The sequence below is a fragment of the Pleurodeles waltl genome, chromosome 11, assembly GCF_031143425.1.
Source record: "Pleurodeles waltl isolate 20211129_DDA chromosome 11, aPleWal1.hap1.20221129, whole genome shotgun sequence".
Taxonomy (NCBI): Eukaryota; Metazoa; Chordata; class Amphibia; order Caudata; family Salamandridae; genus Pleurodeles; species Pleurodeles waltl.
In genome coordinates, this window is record NC_090450.1 from 945,411,736 (window position 1) to 945,431,068 (window position 19,333).

The 19,333-nt window shown below is 45.6% G+C and overlaps 1 protein-coding gene across 1 annotated transcript in view; it reads left to right on the plus strand.

The window, feature by feature from the left end:
- Positions 1-19,333, plus strand: part of BCR (BCR activator of RhoGEF and GTPase) — a 356,931-nt gene that overhangs the window by 161,927 nt on the left and 175,671 nt on the right. The window contains exon 8 of the mRNA XM_069215112.1: positions 17,129-17,269. Coding sequence (XP_069071213.1) covers positions 17,129-17,269 — 141 coding nt within the window. The remainder of the gene's footprint in view (positions 1-17,128; positions 17,270-19,333) is intronic.

Consider the following 19,333-nt stretch of genomic DNA (forward strand, 5'->3'; position numbering starts at 1 on the left):
ATTGGTGGATGCACAACAGTGAATCAAACCTCTTAGAAAAAAAATAATTTGTAAATTCCAAGCCCAGCATTAGTTGACAGGAGTATGCATAGCCTATAATTCTACAGCATTAAACACTACGAACATAAGGTTAAAGGGTATGAAAAAGTTCATCCACCTCACTTCTTCTTGGAAATGTTTGCGCTGATCCGTCTAGTGAGGGCCAAAAAAATGGGTCCCAAAAGTGCGATTTTCCATGCTCATTTCAGTATCAAACTTTACTGTCAAATACATAAGAAAACTATACCAGATCTAGCAAAAAATTAGAACTTTACTCATAAAGCATGCTTTTGCGATGTAGTGTAAGTCCATTAAGCAATTTTTCAAGAAATTAGTGTTTAAAGAGGGGCTCTCGTTGGGCATGAAAAGGTTAAAAAGTTGCTGTGACACCCATTTCTGAACTCTGGCCATGGTCCTGGCATCCTAAAAATGGGCATAAAGCTATAAGGAAGCAGGCTGAGGGACATGTGGGTGGAATCCCTTAAGGACCCACCCCATGATAGGCTGGCCACAATATGGACAACACATGGGAGACATTACAGGGCTCAAGGACATGATCCTTTTGAAAGGCTTTATAGTGAATGACCGGTCACAAGAAAGGAGCATTTATAAAGGGTGATAACTGATTTTAGTCACAATATAAATGGTTTGATGGTGGTGTTTTTACTTGTTATAGGAATTTTAGTGAGTTTGCAGGTAATTTCATCCTAAGAAAAATGATTATCCTCTGCTGGGGTTTGATGAACCACAATTGAGAGAAAACTATTTTCTCTTATGATTTTCTCATTTGAATTATGAAACGTGCTCCAGGAGCTAAAATGAGAGCACATTTTCTATAAAGACACACTAACTTCCTTAGCCATGGTAGAACTAAATCTGATTTTCTAAGGAAAACATACTTCCAACAGCAGCAGCAGTGTGTCAGTTGATTCCCCAGTGGTATACTGCAGCCTCCCTGTGTTCTGATAAACAACTAGAATGCCAACATTCTGCATGTATGACAAAACCTGAAGCCATCTTGATGGAACCAAAGCTGTGAAACTGAAAGCATTTAATTTGGAAATGAACAAAGTGAATGGGTTCTTTTATCATGGAATTCATGGTTAGTGCTCTAGAAAGCTAAAATGAGAACATATTTCCTACAAGTTCTCAAATATAATCCTCATCCTTGTCAGTAACTCATTGAAACTTTCAGACTATGATTTTCAGTACCTGCAGCAGTCTGTCAGTCACCCCCATTGTGGTTAACTGCAACTTCACCACAGAGTTCTAATAAGCAACTAGAACGTTAAAAAATCTGTATTTTAAGTGTGTCACATCTGAACTCTGCATTGATGGAATCAAATCTGTAAAACAGAATGCTTTTCCTACAGAGGAGACTGAAGTAAATTATCAAAACAAGGAGTTTCTTTTTGCCATAGAAATTATGGTTAGTGTTCTTGAAAGCCTAAATGAAGACATATTTTCTGTGAGTTTTCAAATATCTTCCTCATCCAGTTGAGTAAAACAGTCTGACATATAGAGTGAAACTTGTATGTCCGACATCAGTGCTAACATTTTGTACTCAAGACAAAAAGTGAGGCACTCCTGAATGCCATTTTGTTGTAATAGGAGCTCTGGGATTTAATGCCTTTTCCGAGGAGCAGGCTGAAGTAAATGAGCATTCTGAGGTTAATGCAGGTATGAAACCAGTGGGTTAAAATGTGTTTAGAGGTATGTGTTTTTAGAATTTAAAGGCACACTGTGTTTTTAAAGGGACTACACATAGAGAGACTGCTGCAGAGTATAGCATCCCCTTTCCACGTATGTTTACTCAGTCTATCCATTTTTAGGTGGAGCTGAGGCAGTGCGCATGCGCTGTCTGCTAGACCTGCTGTATTCAATAAAAGGACTTTGATCCCACCTGCTGCTTACCATAGGTTGACTGCAGTGTCGCTCTTCTTTGCTGTCTCCCAACTGGTTTGCGCATCTGATATGTCACTTCTGTTCTTGGCTGAGGAGCACCGACCAAGTACAGTTTCCTTGCACTTTGTTTAGCTGTTGTTTGGGGGAACACTTTTAAATTGTTTCCTGCCTTTCCTCGTGTTATGATGTATGTGTTTCTGCCCCAGAAAGTGCTACTGTTACCCCATTACTGCGGTCACCGACACTCGCTCTCCTCCCCTGCTATCTCGGGCTCATGTTGTGCTTAAGCATGGCGGCAGCCCGCTTCATTTTTCAGCCCCGCGGGGGGAGTCAGCATTGCATAAAGACAGTAAGTGCCCTGTCATGCCCCGCAGCTGTTTGTTTTTTTTCCCCAGCACGGCACCCGCTTTACAGACACAACATGGCCATTGTTGCTGCCATTCTTCCGGCTTCATGTTTTCAGCCCTGCGGGGCGAGTCAGTGTTGCATAGAGAAGGCGAGTGCCCTGTCATGCCCTGCGGCTTAGCAGCCGCACAAGTAACAGCGGAGGCTGACCACTTAGGGTCCTATACTGCGCTGCTGTGCCTCTCCCTCCCCCCCCATTCACATCATTGAGCGTTATTCAAACGGCATCCTACTCGTAACAATTATGCTGCTGGTCAAGCTATAGTCACTTTCTGATGTTAACTCGAAGCCATATATAATAATGATATGTTGTCTTGTGGAATTGGGTGGGGGCAAGTCTTTGTTAGCGTCTTTGTTAGAGACTGCTGGTCTATTGCATTATTTAAACATTAGGTAATGTATACGCTCTGTTGGCCTCTTTTCATTTTTCTTATTGATAGCCAATAGTGTGTTCATTTCACTAATTTCTTCAATTTTTGGTTACACGTCTGATCTCCGTGACTAACACTTTGTGCTCCTATCTCAGCTTATATCTTATGGAGGCCTAGGGATGGAACTATGATTTATCTGTGAATTACATTTCCAGAGTGCATTGCTAAGGTGCTATTCTGCGTGTTCCTTCGGTTCCAAACTCTTCCTGTGTCAGGTCTCCCCTCACAAACAGTAGAATTCAATTCAATATGCCATATTTCTTCATCGCTGTAAGACATCTTTAAACTTTGTCAATAGCAGTGTCCTGGTACCTGTTTAATCAACCCGTTCTCACTCAAGAGGGGGGGATACATTTTTGTTTACAGTGTGGTATTGGAGGAGTGTAGTCCTAGTGCTTACATTGGAGTTTGATGTTGGAACAGGGAGATGCTTATGGTCTGGTTAGTCAGTGGCTTTTACTCCAAACAAAAGCGTAAAATACATTGTCATTTACAATGCCAATAGCTCTAATTCTCGTAAATGTGAGACTTATTACATTGTAAATGCTTGTTTATAGTTGGGTTGGGTGTTAAGACCTTAACTTATATTAAAAAAGAAAATCCAGAAGCTCCCTGGAAAAAAAACAGTGATATTCCAGTTAGATGTTGGAATGAGACACCAGCTAATGTTAAAAAAATCCTCAACTACTCAGATACGCCAGTTATAGTTTAGTGAAGTAGCTATCATTTGTGCTCCATCGTGCACTGCTTATGACCTCACACATTACATTACCTGTGACATTTCAATCATAGCCTCCTGCCAGATCCTGCTTCCAGTCCCCATCAAGACTTGGACTTAGTGCCTAGGCTCTGGCAGATACCTGCACCCCAAACTCCGCAAGCATCAAACCTCCACTGCACACAGTTTTCAGCCATACACACAGGGCAAGTTCGACACAGGGCTTAGCCAGTTGCCAACATCCGCATCCACCCCTTCACAAGCGCAACCCACACTGTGCACAGACTTTGGACATACACAGTGGAGGCTGCAAGGCCTGGTGCCATATCATTCCCTATATCCACCATACAGTAAGGGTCGGGTGGTTGCCTGGCCTGTGTCCATACCCTGCTTCTAGCCTCCAAATGTGACCAACTTCCACTGTGCTTGGACTTTAGCCATACACAGTGGTGAGATGGCTGCAGGGCCTCTGCCTGCGGCCACCCCTCCTTTACCACCTAACACTCTACAACAAAGTTAGACCATAGGGTGTATTGTCCAATATACAGCTCTTTTCAAGTGACCTACCGCCAAAATGTATTCAGATGCAATCAGTGATATCACACGATGAGTGATGTAACATGTGAGGTATAAAGCAGTGCATGATGGGTGCACAAATTATAGTTAGTCACTAAGCTAAAACTAGTGTATTTCAGTAGCGAAATCGTGTGTCAATCTACCACCTAACTAAAACAACACTTTAACCTTTGTTTTCTTCATTGAAAAATGTATTTTAACTGGGAATAAACTATGTCTTAGAAACATTGCTTGTTTGTGGCTGTTATCTATCATTTTGGCATTCATTAACAAGTTGCAGCCTTCAGTTTATCATTTGAGTGTTTCAAATATTTTGTCAGGAGCTTGTCTCATTTTGATTTCACTTTCTGGGATGTTATCAAAAGATTATAGGTGTGTGATTCTGCTTGTGCTACTTCTCTGATTTTGTTGAAATGGTGGTTCTACTGAACTTCAAAAGAAAAGATCTGGGGTCTGACATGCTTTTGTCTAGCTTACTGGCGAGGGCGATTGGTCAGAACCACGTAATGCTATCCAGATTAAGAGTAACCAGAGACTATACCCCAATGTTGCAGGATATTTTCAAGAGAAAGCATGAGGTTACAGCAAGGGATGTGAAAGAAGACAAAGAGGGCATATTGCTAGTAGCTGGGTCTTAATGTGCCAGGAAGCAGCAGGCACACGGGTAGGAGCTGAAGCCAGACAGGGTACCATAGAAAGAGAAAGATAAACCAATAGCACCAAGCAATGACAGGTCACCCTGGCGCGGTGACCTGTCATTGCTTGGTGCTATTGGTTTATAGTACTCCAGCTCCGAGAATAGATGCAAAGCTTCGTCAGCTCCTTTTGTTGTTGATGTGGTATTACAGATTTCACTAGTATACAGGCAGCGGCACTCCGAGGCCATGTCCAGAAGGCCAGTAGATGTGTTCAGGCCTGTAGGAGGTCCCTGGAATCGAACCTAGTAATGGGAATATGTAACATAAGGCTACTGTCTGGAAGAGGAAGGGAAATTGGGAAATAGGTGAGCTCAACTAGTGGAAAGAGCCAGTATAGACCTCAAGACAGAGACTAAAGTAAAACAGGAACGGAATGCGGCATAACTGCGGTAGTCTCAAGTGCTGAGCTCAGCAACTGGATGGGAAGAATTCAGGATACAGCAATTTGGCTTGAAGAGCAATTGAAATTCAAAAGGGAATACAGAGCAAAAAAGGGCTCAGAAAGCATGTGCAGGACTCTGATCTAGGCATATCTCATGACTCAGTTCAGCAAATGTATAGTTAGTGGAACAACGATGGATGTAAACCTATGTCTGTAACCAGAACACTGAACAAGAACTGTGTTAGGCGATTTGAGGGCCCTTAAAAAAACACGCATATACTAAATGGCAGCAGAGGACTCTAACCTTGGAAGGAGAGCAGATACTATAAAATAAGTACTTAAAACATAGCGTCAAAGCAGAGAACGAAGACCAGGAGACAAAGATGAAAACAGGTACAAGGTTCCAGGGGCGGGGCTTGCCAAGATGGCCAGCGGGACATGAACCCCCTTTGGTTCCACTGTCACTCGCAACAAAACTGGGCAAAATGACGAAAACCAAAGCATGAATAACGCCTAAAGGGATGCGAAGGGTGGAGGAGCAAGACAAGCCCCCGCCGAAAGTGAGAGACACGCCGACATCGAGGGAACCGTGAAGTGCGACCCTCAGTGTCAGCCTTGACTGTGATGAGGGAGCACCGGATGTTGAAACCAGCAAAGAAGGTGGCGCCCCGCACTGCATGGTAACAGGCAGAGACCGGAGCAGGCAGCGACTGGAGTGACATTGGTGGTGGCCCCGAAAGCATGGCCAGGTGCGACGATGCCTGACCCTAAAATGGTGACCGCACAGAGGCATTGAGACACGCCGGCACGAGACAAGAAGGCCCTGGGGATCCTGACGGGGCAGAAAGGAGTCTGGACTCTGATATTACCCTCACCCTATCATAGAACGGGAGCTGGCCATACTGGCTTCAAATAAATTAAATACAGGAATTTTTCCAGATTGTGTTGCAGTAGAAAACTAAAGGCTGCTGAAAAGATCCCCCTGGGGGTGAGGATTGGAGAGTGATAGGCAGATTTTGCTAAATTTGCGAAAAAGAGAACCCATGACAGATTGAGGCAACAAGGTTGTGTATGGGAGCAATAGTTGGGAGCTACAGAGCATCACTTGCGAAGCTGCAGTAAGAGAACGAACCACGGTGACAGACACAGACAGTGTCAGGTGAAACTATTCCTACACATGTCTCCCAAAAAACAAAACACCAACAGGGTCTCCAACTACTTCTCACCCCTCGAAGAGGGAACAGCACAGCAGGAGATCGCGGAGATGGCCCTCACACGGGATGACCTCCTGGCCTCCCTAAGAGACTTTAAAAAGGAACTAAGGGAAGAATTGAAGACAGATATGGCCTCCTCGCTCGAAAAATTCCGGGCAGATCTTAATGACAAACTTTCCTCACTGCCGCAAGATGTAAACTCTGTGAGCTCCCGAATTGTAGACGCAGAGATGAAAACTGAAGAAATGGAGACCTGTCTCAACCAATAGGATGCTCTCACGCAGACATTCCAGATGGAACTTCAAACAGCAACACTTAAACAAGAAGACATGGAAAGCAGGGCTCGGCGAGACAACATCAGAATCCGGAATCTTGCAGAAGGAGCGGAGGGGCCCGACCTTGAAGCCTTTGTGGTGGGCCTGTTCCAAGAGGTAGTGAACAGTACACAACTCAAAATAAAAATAGACAGAATCCACAGAGTGGGCAAAGGCACCCTCACTGACCAGAGGTGAGCGAGAGATATTCTTGTCGAGCTGCATTCCTTTAAGGTCAAAAAAGCCATCCTCCAAGCTTCATGAAAGGCTGACTAGATAATGTTTCAGGGAGAAACTTGCTCCCTGTTCCAAGACATAGCGCCAACCACGCTCCCCTGGAGGCAACAATTCAAGCCCATCACGGATAGACTAAGGGAAGACTGTATAACATACCGCTGGTCCTTTCCCTTTGGCCTGGCCTTTGAACTGAACAATAGATCTTATCATGTCACAGACCTCTCAAAGGCATTGACTATACTTGGAATTTCCCAATCTGGAGAGGATGGAAAGGAAGGTCCTTCTGAGACAAGTCGGAAAAAAGCTACTGGACCCGGACAATGGCTGCCCCGACAGAACCCTTGAACACACAAACACAAACCGATAGAGGAGGGTCTGACATGATAATGAAGACGCACACCCAAGGGAACCGCCCTCGTCAAAACTCGAACAAAAGGCAGGTCCCACTACCTCACATATCCCAATAATGAAGCCCAATAATATCTAATTGTACAGCGACAAAGTGGAATTAGGCCTTCACTCACATTGTTGTTAATAGACTTATGGAGACCTTTACACTCAGGACATGTTGTCCTTAATTTTTTCATTGTTAGGTTTTTCTTAGGAGATGGGAGACCAAATATAGTAGACAAGAGTCGAGAAACAGACCTAAATAAGGGGGGGAAGGAGAGAATAAATCCCGCATGAAATCACAAGGGATGGCTTTGAAGACTAGGCACAGTAGACACAGATCTAACTCAACATTAGCCTCAGAGAAAAGATTGCACCCTTTGTTGACAGGATGGTAGTGAAAATGATCACCTGGAATGTAAAAGGAGTAAATGCACCAGAGAAACATCACAAACTATGGAAATATTTAACAGATCACCACTATGACGTAATAGCGCTACAAGAGACCCGTTTTAAAAAGGGAGAACATGACCGGCTTAAACATAAACAATACCCACAAACCTTCAAATTATCGGCTACGACGAAACACAACAGAGTAGCACTCCTGTTCCATCAAGCCCTACAATTCTGACCTACAGGCCACCACACAGACAAGGAAGGATGCTACGTTATGGTAAAAGGAGTAATGAGAAGTCGTCAAGTTACTTTCGCTTCAATATATACACCCAACACAAACCAAGAACAATTCCTACACAGGTGCATGACACTGGGTCCTTTGCGGAAGGGGATATATTTATGATGGGGGACTTTAACCTTACTTGGCACGCAAACCAAGATAGTACACCCCATCACCCCTCGCTAAAAGGGAGCTTCTCGCAAGCATAGAAATAGGTAATGATAGGGACCGATCTAGTTGACACCTGGAGGAAACTTCACCCCAGCGACAGAGACTACACTTTATTTTCCCCACACCCAACGGGCATACTCAAGAATTGACTATGTATTCGCTAGCCAGGGGGTGTCCCAGGAGCTTCTTAAAGCAACAATACATTCAATCACCTTCTCAATTCACGCCCCTATGGAACTTACAATAGACTGGAGAGGGAACAGATCAAAAACCCCGCAATGGTACTTCCCACCCTCTATGTTCAGAGATAAGCCTTCTAGAGAAGACATACGCACCACCATCAGGGACTATTTTGCACTTGACCCTGCAGATACCAATCTAAGCATAACATGGGATTCCTTCAAAGCAGTACTCCGGGGGAAATGTATCTCCCTAACTGCGGCACTAAGCAAACAGAAGGGACAGGAGTGTCTAGCATTAGAGGCGGAACTACGGGCCACCGAAGAAGTTCATAAAGCCCACCAGACCCTATCCCTTCAACGCACGATGACTGCCTTGAGGGGCAAATTAAATGCTATATATGCAAACAGAGCAGAACTCACACTACTACGTCTACAGAGAATGACGTATGAACAAGGGAACAAGGTGGGTTCACACCTAGCTAGACAACCTATTCAACTATATAGGTACATCAGGGATCACCACAAATATAATGGGTGAGGCTATCATCTCGGTCATTCCCAAATTGGGGAACGATCCCCAAATTTGTAGCTCCTATAGACCCATAGCTCTTCTGAATCTAGATGCAAAACTCTACACTAGAATATTGACTCACCGACTCGAAGAGCTACTTCCTGATCTGATTCACCCAGATCAATCAGGATTTGTAAAAGGTCGTCAGACACACAATAACATTCTTAGGGTGATACATCTACTGGAAAAAACTCATAAGAAAAAGGGCCCAGCCATCTTCTTGAGTTTAGACATTGAAAAGGCATTTGATCGAGTAGACTGGGCCTTCATGACCCAAGTTCTTAGGGCATATGGATTCTGTGAAACATTTATCAAGATAAGAGCCAATTATGCAGCTCCCTACTCCAGAGTGTTAATAAATAGTACTAGTTCAGCTCCATTTCTGTTGACAAGGGGGGACGAGACAGGGATGTTCTCTCTCCCCCTTACTATTTGCTCTTACTATAGAGCCCTTAGCTGCGCGCATCATGTTCATCACCCACCATACACGGAATCACATTTGGGACGACAGAACATAAAAGATCGCTATTCGCAGATGATGTTATCCTGACACTGACTGATCCAGCCTCCTCATCCTCCGCCCTGCAGGAGAAACTCTGTAAGTTCGAAGAGGTGGCGGGATTTAAAGTAAATCTTTCCAAGTCCTACATGCTGAATTTGACCATGCCCCCACCGGAGATGGAACTACTGGCGGCCACCACACCGTATCAGTGGGCAAAAAAGGAAATAACTTATCTGGGCATCAAAATCACACAACATATAGCTGGCCTCTACAAGGCCAACTACTCCCCGCTACTGACCAGCATAAAAGACACCCTGAAACATTGGGCCCCATCTTATCTCACATGGTTGGGGAGGATCAATGCCATTAAAATGACACTTTTGCCTCCGATACTCTGTATATTTCAGAGCCTGCCTCGAAGTGGATTGCAGCTTTTTTTCAACCCTCCACACCCGTCTAGTGCGGTTTATATGGCAGGGAGACAGAGCCAGACTATCTTACAAAATGTTAAGCATGCCTAAGGAGAGGGGTGGTCTAGGTCTGCCAGATTTCGATTTTCAGTTATTGTAGGAAGTTGGCTCTGTATGTGCTATTTCAAAGTAAGGAATAGCATGCACAGAGTCCAAGGGTTCCCCTTAGAGGTAAGATAGTGGCCAAAAGAGATAATACCAATGCTCTATTTTGTGGTAGTGTGGTCGAGCAGTAGGCTTATCAAAGGAGTAGTGTTAAGCACTTGTTGTACATACACACAGGCAATAAATGAGGGACACACACTCAGAGACAAATCCAGCCAATAGGTTTTGTTATAGAAAAATATCTTTTCTTAGTTTATTTTAAGAACCACAGGTTCAAATTTTACATGTAATATCTCATTTGAAAGGTATTGCAGGTAAGTACTTTAGGAACTTTGAATCATTTCATTAGCATGTATACTTTTCACATAAAACACAATAAGCTGTTTTAAAAGTGGACACAGTGCAATTTTCACAGTTCCTGGGGGAGGTAAAGTAATGTTAGTTTTAACAGGTAAGTAAGTCACTTACAGGTTTCAGTTTTTGGTCCAAGGTAGCCCACCGTTGGGGGTTCAGAGCAACCCCAAAGTTACCACACCAGCAGCTCAGGGCCGGTCAGGTGCAGAGGTCAAAGAGGTGCCCAAAACGCATAGGCTTCAATGGAGAGAAGGGGGTGCCCCGGTTCCTGCCTGCCAGCAGGTAAGTACCTGCGTCTTCGGAGGGCAGACGAGGGGGGTTTTGTAGGGCACCGGGGGGGACACCGGTCAGCACAAAAAGTACACCCTCAGCAGCGCGGGGGCGGCCGGGTGCAGTGTGCAAACACGCGTCGGGTTTGTAATGGTTTTCAATGAGAGATCAAGGGATCTCTTCAGCGTTGCAGGCAGGCAAGGGGGGGGCTCCTCGGGGTAGCCACCACCTGGGCAAGGGAGAGGGCCTCCTGGGGGTCACTCCTGCACAGGAGTTCCGTTTCTTTAGGTGCTGGGGGCTGCGGGTGCAGAGTCTTTTCCAGCCGTCGGGAAATGGAGTTCAGGCAGTCGCGGTCAGGGGGAGCCTCGGGATTCCCTCTGCAGGCGTCGCTGTGGGGACTCAGGGGGGACAACTTTGGTTACTCACAGTCGTAGATTCGCCGGAGGGTCCTCCCTGAAGCGTTGTTTCTCCACCAGTCGAGTCGGGGTCGCCGGGTGCAGTGTTGCAAGTCTCACGCTTCTTGCGGGGAGTTGCAGGGGTCTTTAAATCTGCTCCTTGAAACAAAGTTGCAGTTCTTGTGGAGCAGTGCCGCTGTCCTCGGGAGTTTCTGGTCTTTCTTGAAGCAGGGCAGTCCTCAGAGGATTCAGAGGTCGCTGGTCCCTTGGAAAGCGTCGCTGGAGCAGGTTTCTTTTGGAAGGCAGGAGACAGGCCGGTAGGACTGGGGCCAAAGCAGTTGGTGTCTTCTGTTCTTCCTCTGCAGGGGTTTTTCAGCTCAGCAGTCTTCTTCTTCAGGTAAGTTGCAGGAATCTAAAGTTTTAGGTTCAGGGGAGCCCTTAAATACTAAATTTAGGGGCGTGTTTAGGTCTGGGGGGTTAGTAGCCAATGGCTACTAGCCCTGAGGGTGGGTACACCCTCTTTGTGCCTCCTCCCAAGGGGAGGGGGTCACATCCCTAATCCTATTGGGGGAATCCTCCATCTGCAAGATGGAGGATTTCTAAAAGTTAGTCACCTCAGCTCAGGACACCTTAGGGGCTGTCCTGACTGGCCAGTGACTCCTCCTTGTTGTTTTCTTTGTTTCCTCCGACCTTGCCGCCAAAAGTGGGGGCCGTGGCCGGAGGGGGCGGGCAACTCCACTAGCTGGAGTGTCCTGCGGTGCTGTGACAAAGGGGTGAGCCTTTGAGGCTCACCGCCAGGTGTTACAGCTCCTGCCTGGGGGAGGTGTTAGCATCTCCACCCAGTGCAGGCTTTGTTACTGGCCTCAGAGTGACAAAGGCACTCTCCCCATGGGGCCAGCAACATGTCTCTAGTGTGGCAGGCTGCTGGAACCAGTCAGCCTACACAGATAGTCGGTTAAGGTTTCAGGGGGCACCTCTAAGGTGCCCTCTGGGGTGTAGTTTACAATAAAATGTACACTGGCATCAGTGTGCATTTATTGTGCTGAGAAGTTTGATACCAAACTTCCCAGTTTTCAGTGTAGCCATTATGGTGCTGTGGAGTTCGTGTAAAACAGACTCCCAGACCATATACTCTTATGGCTACCCTGCACTTACAATGTCTAAGGTATTGCTTAGACACTGTAGGGGCACAGTGCTCATGCACTGGTGCCCTCACCTATGGTATAGTGCACCCTGCCTTAGGGCTGTAAGGCCTACTAGAGGGGTGACTTATCTATACCTGCATAGGCAGTGAGAGGCTGGCATGGCACCCTGAGGGGAGTGCCATGTCGACTTACTCGTTTTGTTTTCACCAGCACACACAAGCTGGCAAGCAGTGTGTCTGTGCTGAGTGAGGGGTCTCCAGGGTGGCATAAGACATGCTGCAGCCCTTAGAGACCTTCCTTGGCATCAGGGCCCTTGGTACCAGGGGTACCACTTACAAGGGACTTATCTGGATGCCAGGGTGTGCCAATTGTGGAATCAAAAGTACAGGTTAGGGAAAGAACACTGGTGCTGGGGCCTGGTTAGCAGGCCTCAGCACACTTTCAATTCAAAACATAGCATCAGAAAAGGCAAAAAGTCAGGGGGTAACCATGCCAAGGAGGCATTTCCTTACAGTTATGTTATAAGGCTGCCCAACTAAGAGTAGTCGCAGAATGGTCCCTCAGAGAATCCGATAAACTCTGGCTTCACATGGACCGGGCTATAGTGGGGAAAGTGATCTGGGATGTATTGCGGAAGCCTAAGGCAGATTGCCCCCGGTAATGCATACCTTAGCACACCTATAACAACTACGCTCAAGGTCTGGGATGAGGTAACAAACATAAGAGGCTGGATGACTTTCCCTTCCCCCCACACACCACTACACTATAACCCAGGCTTTCCCCCTGCCCTACAAACAGGATCATTTGATAAATGGCATGAAGGAGGATGCCTGGTATTAGCAGATTTATTCCACAATACTGACATAATGACGTTTGAGAACTGTAAGAGAGAATTCAATCTTCCACAAGCCAAATTTTATCACTATACTCAACTGCGCCACTGGGCACTGAAACTTGAAAATCAACAGGCAGCCACAAGAGAGTTCGCATCATTCGGACAGTTCATACGCAGGGCAGGCCCCCATAAAGGGATTATCTCCCATCGCTATGCCTTAATAACCACCACAGGTCTCTTGACAAGGCACCCGCAACCACAGCTTCTGGGAGCAGATGTTGGGGGAAGAAATTCTTGACACACATGCATAAGTTGTACTGGGATATTCGGAGATACAATCACTCTATGTCCTTGAGAGAAGCCCAATATAAGATTATGTACTACTGGTACCTCTACCCTACCAAACTGAAGAACAAATTCCCGACCACATCAGATTTATGCTGGAGAGGGTGTGGAATACAAGATGACTTCAAACATATATGGTGGGATTGTCCTACGATTCGCCCTTTTTGGAATGAATTCTTGGCCCACATCAAAGATATACTGGGATACCCCATACCGAACACAGAGCACTGCACACTCTTAGAACTGTGAGATGACCCTCTCCATTATCAAACGGGAGCAGATATGGCCATTATGTGGCTTTTCCTAGGTAGTGCTAAAACGGCGATGGCGGCAGCCTGGAAAAAGAAAGAAGCCCCAGTGCTCGCCCTGTAGTGTGGTCAGTTTTACGTATCATTTGCGCATTTGCTTCAGGCTTTAGGCCTTTGTGCATTTTGCCCTGGATGTATTTTATTCCTTTGCTCGCAGCTTAGAGCCTCCGTGCACTTTGCTCTAAATGCTTTTTATTCGGCTTCGTACTGTTATTTTTCAAATAGCCAGTTCTACGGTCTTGTTTTATATTTCATATCACACTGTTTAGCCTACTTCAGCACTGGAGTTCTCCATAACACATTCTTGTTCACTCTGTGCTTCAGTCAAGGATACAGTCTGGTACATTGCCGATAGACGTGGTAGGAGTTTAGTCTTTGGCATTCCTGCGTAGGGACATTTTGTGATCACGCTGACATGTTAGTTATAAAAACACTTCCTTGTCCCAATACACGCAAGAGGGAGATTCCGACCAGGGAACCACAACTAGACGCTGACTGCCTTGTTGCAGATGCTGAACCAAGATCACAGGCCTTTGCTCAGGTATGAGGGCTGATGTCTCCCGAGGGATTCAGAAAGGCAAGTTAGACGCTTAACATGCTGTGCTCGAAATAGAACTAGCAGAGGGAGAGTAGAAAATATTAAACACCATGATAGCGTTGTTCTTATGTTTTACTCTCCTGGTGACTATTTCAATCCTACTGTGTTGTATGGTTCTGGTTATTGCGGCTCACGCCTTATTATCTAAAATGCAGTTGTTTTATTAAAACATTATATAAAACTTATACTACCTTTGTCATTTGTATATGAGATCATACTGTAAATGAGAGAGTTGGTTTGGATCTGAGTGACCACGACTTCCTGGAGAAGTTCCAAAGATGTCATGCGCTCGGCTGCCCGATCATCTCTTCCCTCTGGGAGAAATGAGGCACTGCTCGTTAGCCGGAGCAAACCCGGATTTAGGGTGACAGAGGTCCTTCCAAGTGGGTCAGACTTAGTCCCCCACACCGTGAACGATCCTGCTACCTAGAAATCCAGTAGTCTCATTTAGGATAATGAGAGCCCACGCGACAGCCCAATGGCAGGCTCGCCTTTGGAGAGCATTGACTATGGAAAGGATGGTGGATAACTTTGCGGATGACTTTAAAAACTTTGAATATAAATGGGGCCCATTAGTATCCTATCTGTCAAGAGGCCTCCCGCTGACTGTGTGCCCCACTAGAATTGGAGCACTGCACCTATTTCAAATTTAGAATAGCATTCCATCTCTCTAGAGATACCCCTCCTCCTGTCCAAAGAGTTGAGGCGTATGAACTGCAACCATCTCCAACCCCCATCCGCTTGAAGAAGACATAAATGATGCTTGTCTGCAGTAAAGATATAAATAACATTATGTAACATCATAATCTCCCAACTCCAGTTCATGTTTGTATATGGTTAAATGTTCTAAGTTTTCTTTCTTTCTCTTTCTTTTCTCCTAATTAACAAAACTGGTTGGAGCTCTATATCACGACAAAGGTTATGTTGATACTGTTTCGCTCTATAATGTGAATTTAATTAGCAACCATACTCAGATGGTTCATACAGGGTTCATTGACTAATGTACTGCCTGTACGGAGTTCAACCTAATAAAAACAAGTTTGAAAAAAAAAAAAAAAACAGGTACAGACAGAAGTTAACATATGTAGTACTTGATAAATTTTAGGCTAATGTGGAAGTTGCACTGGGGAAGTGCTGGTAGCTTGCTCAGGTTTGTGAAACTGCAGCAAACACAAAATAAGTCATAAGGAGTGTTGGTGGTCACAGGGAGGGTCAGCATGAAGACATCTGTCTTAATCCTTCTTCCTGGAGCTTTTGTAAATGGAAAAATACTTTGTTATTTGGAGATTTGTATCTCCTGTGCTACTGCCTTCGTCCTCCGCATCTCATGACTTGGGAATTACCTTGTATTTCCTGCTCTACTGTCTGCTTGAGTCATGGGGTACCCTGAAATTATGATACTAAAGACACGAACTGTAGAGCTAAATGTCTCAGTGAGGAAAAATAAGTTTCTGGATGCATGTAGTATTTCAAGTAACCTAAGCTTGAATTAGTCAGACAAAAACTGTGGTTAGACAGTCTTGCAGATGACCTTTTCTGCATTTATTGTGTATGTTTTCTATTTAGTTGGCTATACATGTACCAATGCAATTACAATGTGTAAGCCAAAAGGCCACTATCCGCAAGAAACTTGCAATCACCTCATTAGACACTATACATAGTAGAAGTGAAAAATTCAACTTCTTAGTCTCGTTAACTTGATTTTCATGTGATTTAAGTCTAAGCTCAAGTGACTTTAAATGCTACATCTAAGTGAGCAGACTGTTTTACTGACATTTGCTTCTCTATTTCTTGATCTGTCTTCACCCCTTGTCTCTGGAGGATGATCTGCAGATGCCTTTATATCTCCTGCCGTCCAGCCTTCAGCGCCTTTTTCTGGGGATGTTCTGCAGATTCTCCAGTATTTTATCCTCCACTAGTTTTAGCTTCTATCTCTGCGGAATGATCTGTAGGGTCCCTGTATCTCCTCCATACTGCATTCAGGCTCCATCTCTGGGGAGCAGTTAGTTCCTTTTTTCTCCTCCTATACTGTCTCCAGACTCCATCTCAGGAATGACATCCAGACTTTTGTGTCCCTGTCTCTACTGTCCTCAGCCAGCATCTCAGGAATGACGTGCAGTCTCCCTTGCTTCTCGGGCTCTACTGTCTCCAGCATTGAGCTCAGAAATGGCGTGCAGGCTCAGTTGTGTCTCTTCTGTCTTCAACTTCAATCTCAAGAATGACGTGAAAGCTCACTTGTGTCTCTTGCTCTATAGTCTTCAGCATTGATCATAGGAATGATGTGCAGGCTACCTCGTATCTCTGGCTTTACTGTCTTCAGCCTCGATCTCAGGAATGACATCCAGGCTCTCATGTCTATGTCTCTACTGTCTTCCACATTGAGTACAGAAATGGCGTGATGCTCCCTTGTGTCTCTGGCTCTACTGTCTTCAGCCTCCATTTCAAGAATGATATCTAGGCTCCCTTGTGTTTCTGGCTTAATTGTCTTCAGCCTCCATCTCAGGAATGACATACACGCTCCTTTGTGCCTCTTGCTCTGCTGTTTGAAGCCTTTTGTGTTAGGAGAGTGTTTTGTAGAAGCCCTTAAACCTCCGGGTGTGCTGCCTTCTGTTTTTATCTGATGCAAGTCCCCTGCCCCTTCATCTGTACGGTCTTCCATCTTCTTCTGGAGTGTTAGTTCATGTGTATCTCCTCTGTTCTTTTTAGCCTCCTAGTCTGAAGGTTTGGATATGGTGGTCCCCTTTGGTCTTCCTCACTACTTTCTTGTTCTGCTTTCAGTTAATGTATTCATCTTACATCCCTAAAAGATGTTCTGTACATTATTCTATATTTAAATATTATTATACTGTAAATTAATCAGTTTTTTACATTTACTTCTCTTTGGGTCTCTAGGATTTGCTGAAACACACTCCAGGGAGCCACCCGGACTACCCCTTGCTCCAAGACGCCCTGCGCATCTCCCAGAACTTTCTCTCCAGCATCAATGAGGAGATCACCCCTCGCAGGCAATCCATGACAGTGAAAAAAGGAGAGGTGAGTGTCTAAGTCGGGGAGATAGGTTAGAGGGATTGGGTGAGCTGAGAATTCCTCGGGAGACATAGGCAAGGAGAGATAAAGCATTTTTTGGTTCAGTTTCCCAATGTGGTAGCCATATTAAAAATGTAGTGGCCTGTGTGGTTATGGGAGGCTGTAGGGGCGATTGCTAATAGCCATATCTAGCGCATTGTCTGTTTTCTTACCTCCTTGGTTGCCCAGTTTGATCTCAGCAAGCATGTTGTGATACGCACAATTTGTCAGGGTTTCATTTCTGAAAGATGTGAGCCAGCAGAGCCAGTGCTGCTGCTCCTAAAGGTCGCCTAGTTTAATCTAGTGAGTGATCTCACACAACTCCTTTAGGGAAGACTGCATCCTTAGTGGCAGTCTGTCTGTGGTTATTGGGGTAGTTCTGTATCCAATGGGAGATGCTACCTCACCCTGAGGGTAGCCCATACGTTCCTCCACGGTCCATCACGCTGCCTACATGACCTTTTGGGACCCAATGGGATTCTTTTTACAAGTAGTTAAGCATCCCACCTCTGGGTGAGATTGGGTGGGGGTGGTATGCCCTCACAGGCATACTCCCTTTCGCTTCCAGCCACCGCCTCAGGAAACCATGTAGAAAGTTAATGAAAGTATTTTTCTCCTTTGAGCTACTATCGACATATAGATGTCTTTAATGCCTGAATCTGGTTGGGAGTTATGAACCCATCATAGGTTTGTGCACCTTCCTGCCCATTCTGCAGTCATGCTGATCCACCACCAAAAACTCAGGTCCTCAGCCCCCGACCCCACAGTGAAACTCTGAGGCAGGTGGTGCTCCAGTCCGCAGAAACATGTCTGCTGCTAACCAAAGGAAAGTGCAAAAAAAAAGTTTCAACACTCCGTCCATCATCCCTTTGTGTTACTAAAGTTGCCCTAAGTGGGAACGGTATGCCCAGATGTGGGTCCCTTGCTCACTGTGTCACTGGATTCAAGCTAGTCTGGCTGATGAAGGGTGATACCCTGAAACCAGTCCCAGGATGCTTGTTTTCAGTCCAGGAAGGACCTGGTCTGGCAGTTTGGGCTAGACTGTGTCTGTGGGAAACAGAGTCAAGACTGATTTTGGTGAGCAAAAGAACGATGGATTAATCCCAGATCTGTGACGGGGGGTGAGTGTTTGAAAAGTTTCAACACTCAGTCCATCACCCTTTTGTGTTACTAAACCAAAGGAAAGTGGCAGGCTTCCAGGTGCCCCTAAACGCAAACTCTCAGTCCCGTGGGGTGTCTAATTCTACTTTGAATGAGCATTATGGTTACAATGCAACACATGAAAACACTTAGGTTCTCCAGTTTTGTTGAGCTGAGCCACCTTAACCTCCATGTGTGCTGCTGCTCACACCTCACACTTGAAAGTATATATATATATATATGTTCAATGGCATGTGTAGCTGCAGATACACATGCTGTGCACATCCCGCCATCTGGTGTTGGGCTCGGAGTGTTACAAGTTGTTTTTCTTCTAAGAAGTCTTTTCGAGTCACGAGACCGAGGGACTCCTCCCATTTCGACTCCATTGCGCATGGGCGTCGACTCCATCTTAGATTTGTTTTTTTTCCGCCATCGGGTTCGGACGTGTTCCTTTTCGCTCTGTGTTTCGTGTCGGAAAGTTAGTTAGAATCTCGGAAAAAACGTCGGTATTGTTTGCGTTCGGTATCGGGTTAGTTACAACAGATCGACACCGAATTTTGAAGAGCTCCGGTGGCCCTTTGGGTTTTTTTCGATCCACCCTCGGGGCCTGGTCGGCCCGGCCACGTGTGACTTCAAGGCTGATGGAACGGACCCCATTCCGCTTCTGTCCAAAATGCCATAACAAGTATCCGTATACGGATCAGCATCTGGTCTGTAACTTGTGCTTGTCCCCAGAGCACAAGGAAGATACTTGTGAGGCCTGTCGAGCGTTTCGGTCCAGAAAGACATTAAGAGACCGAAGAGCCAGAAGACTGCAGATGGCGTCGACGCCGACAGGACAAGAGCGTTTCGAGGAGGAAGAGGAAGCTTTCTCTATCCACGAGTCGGACT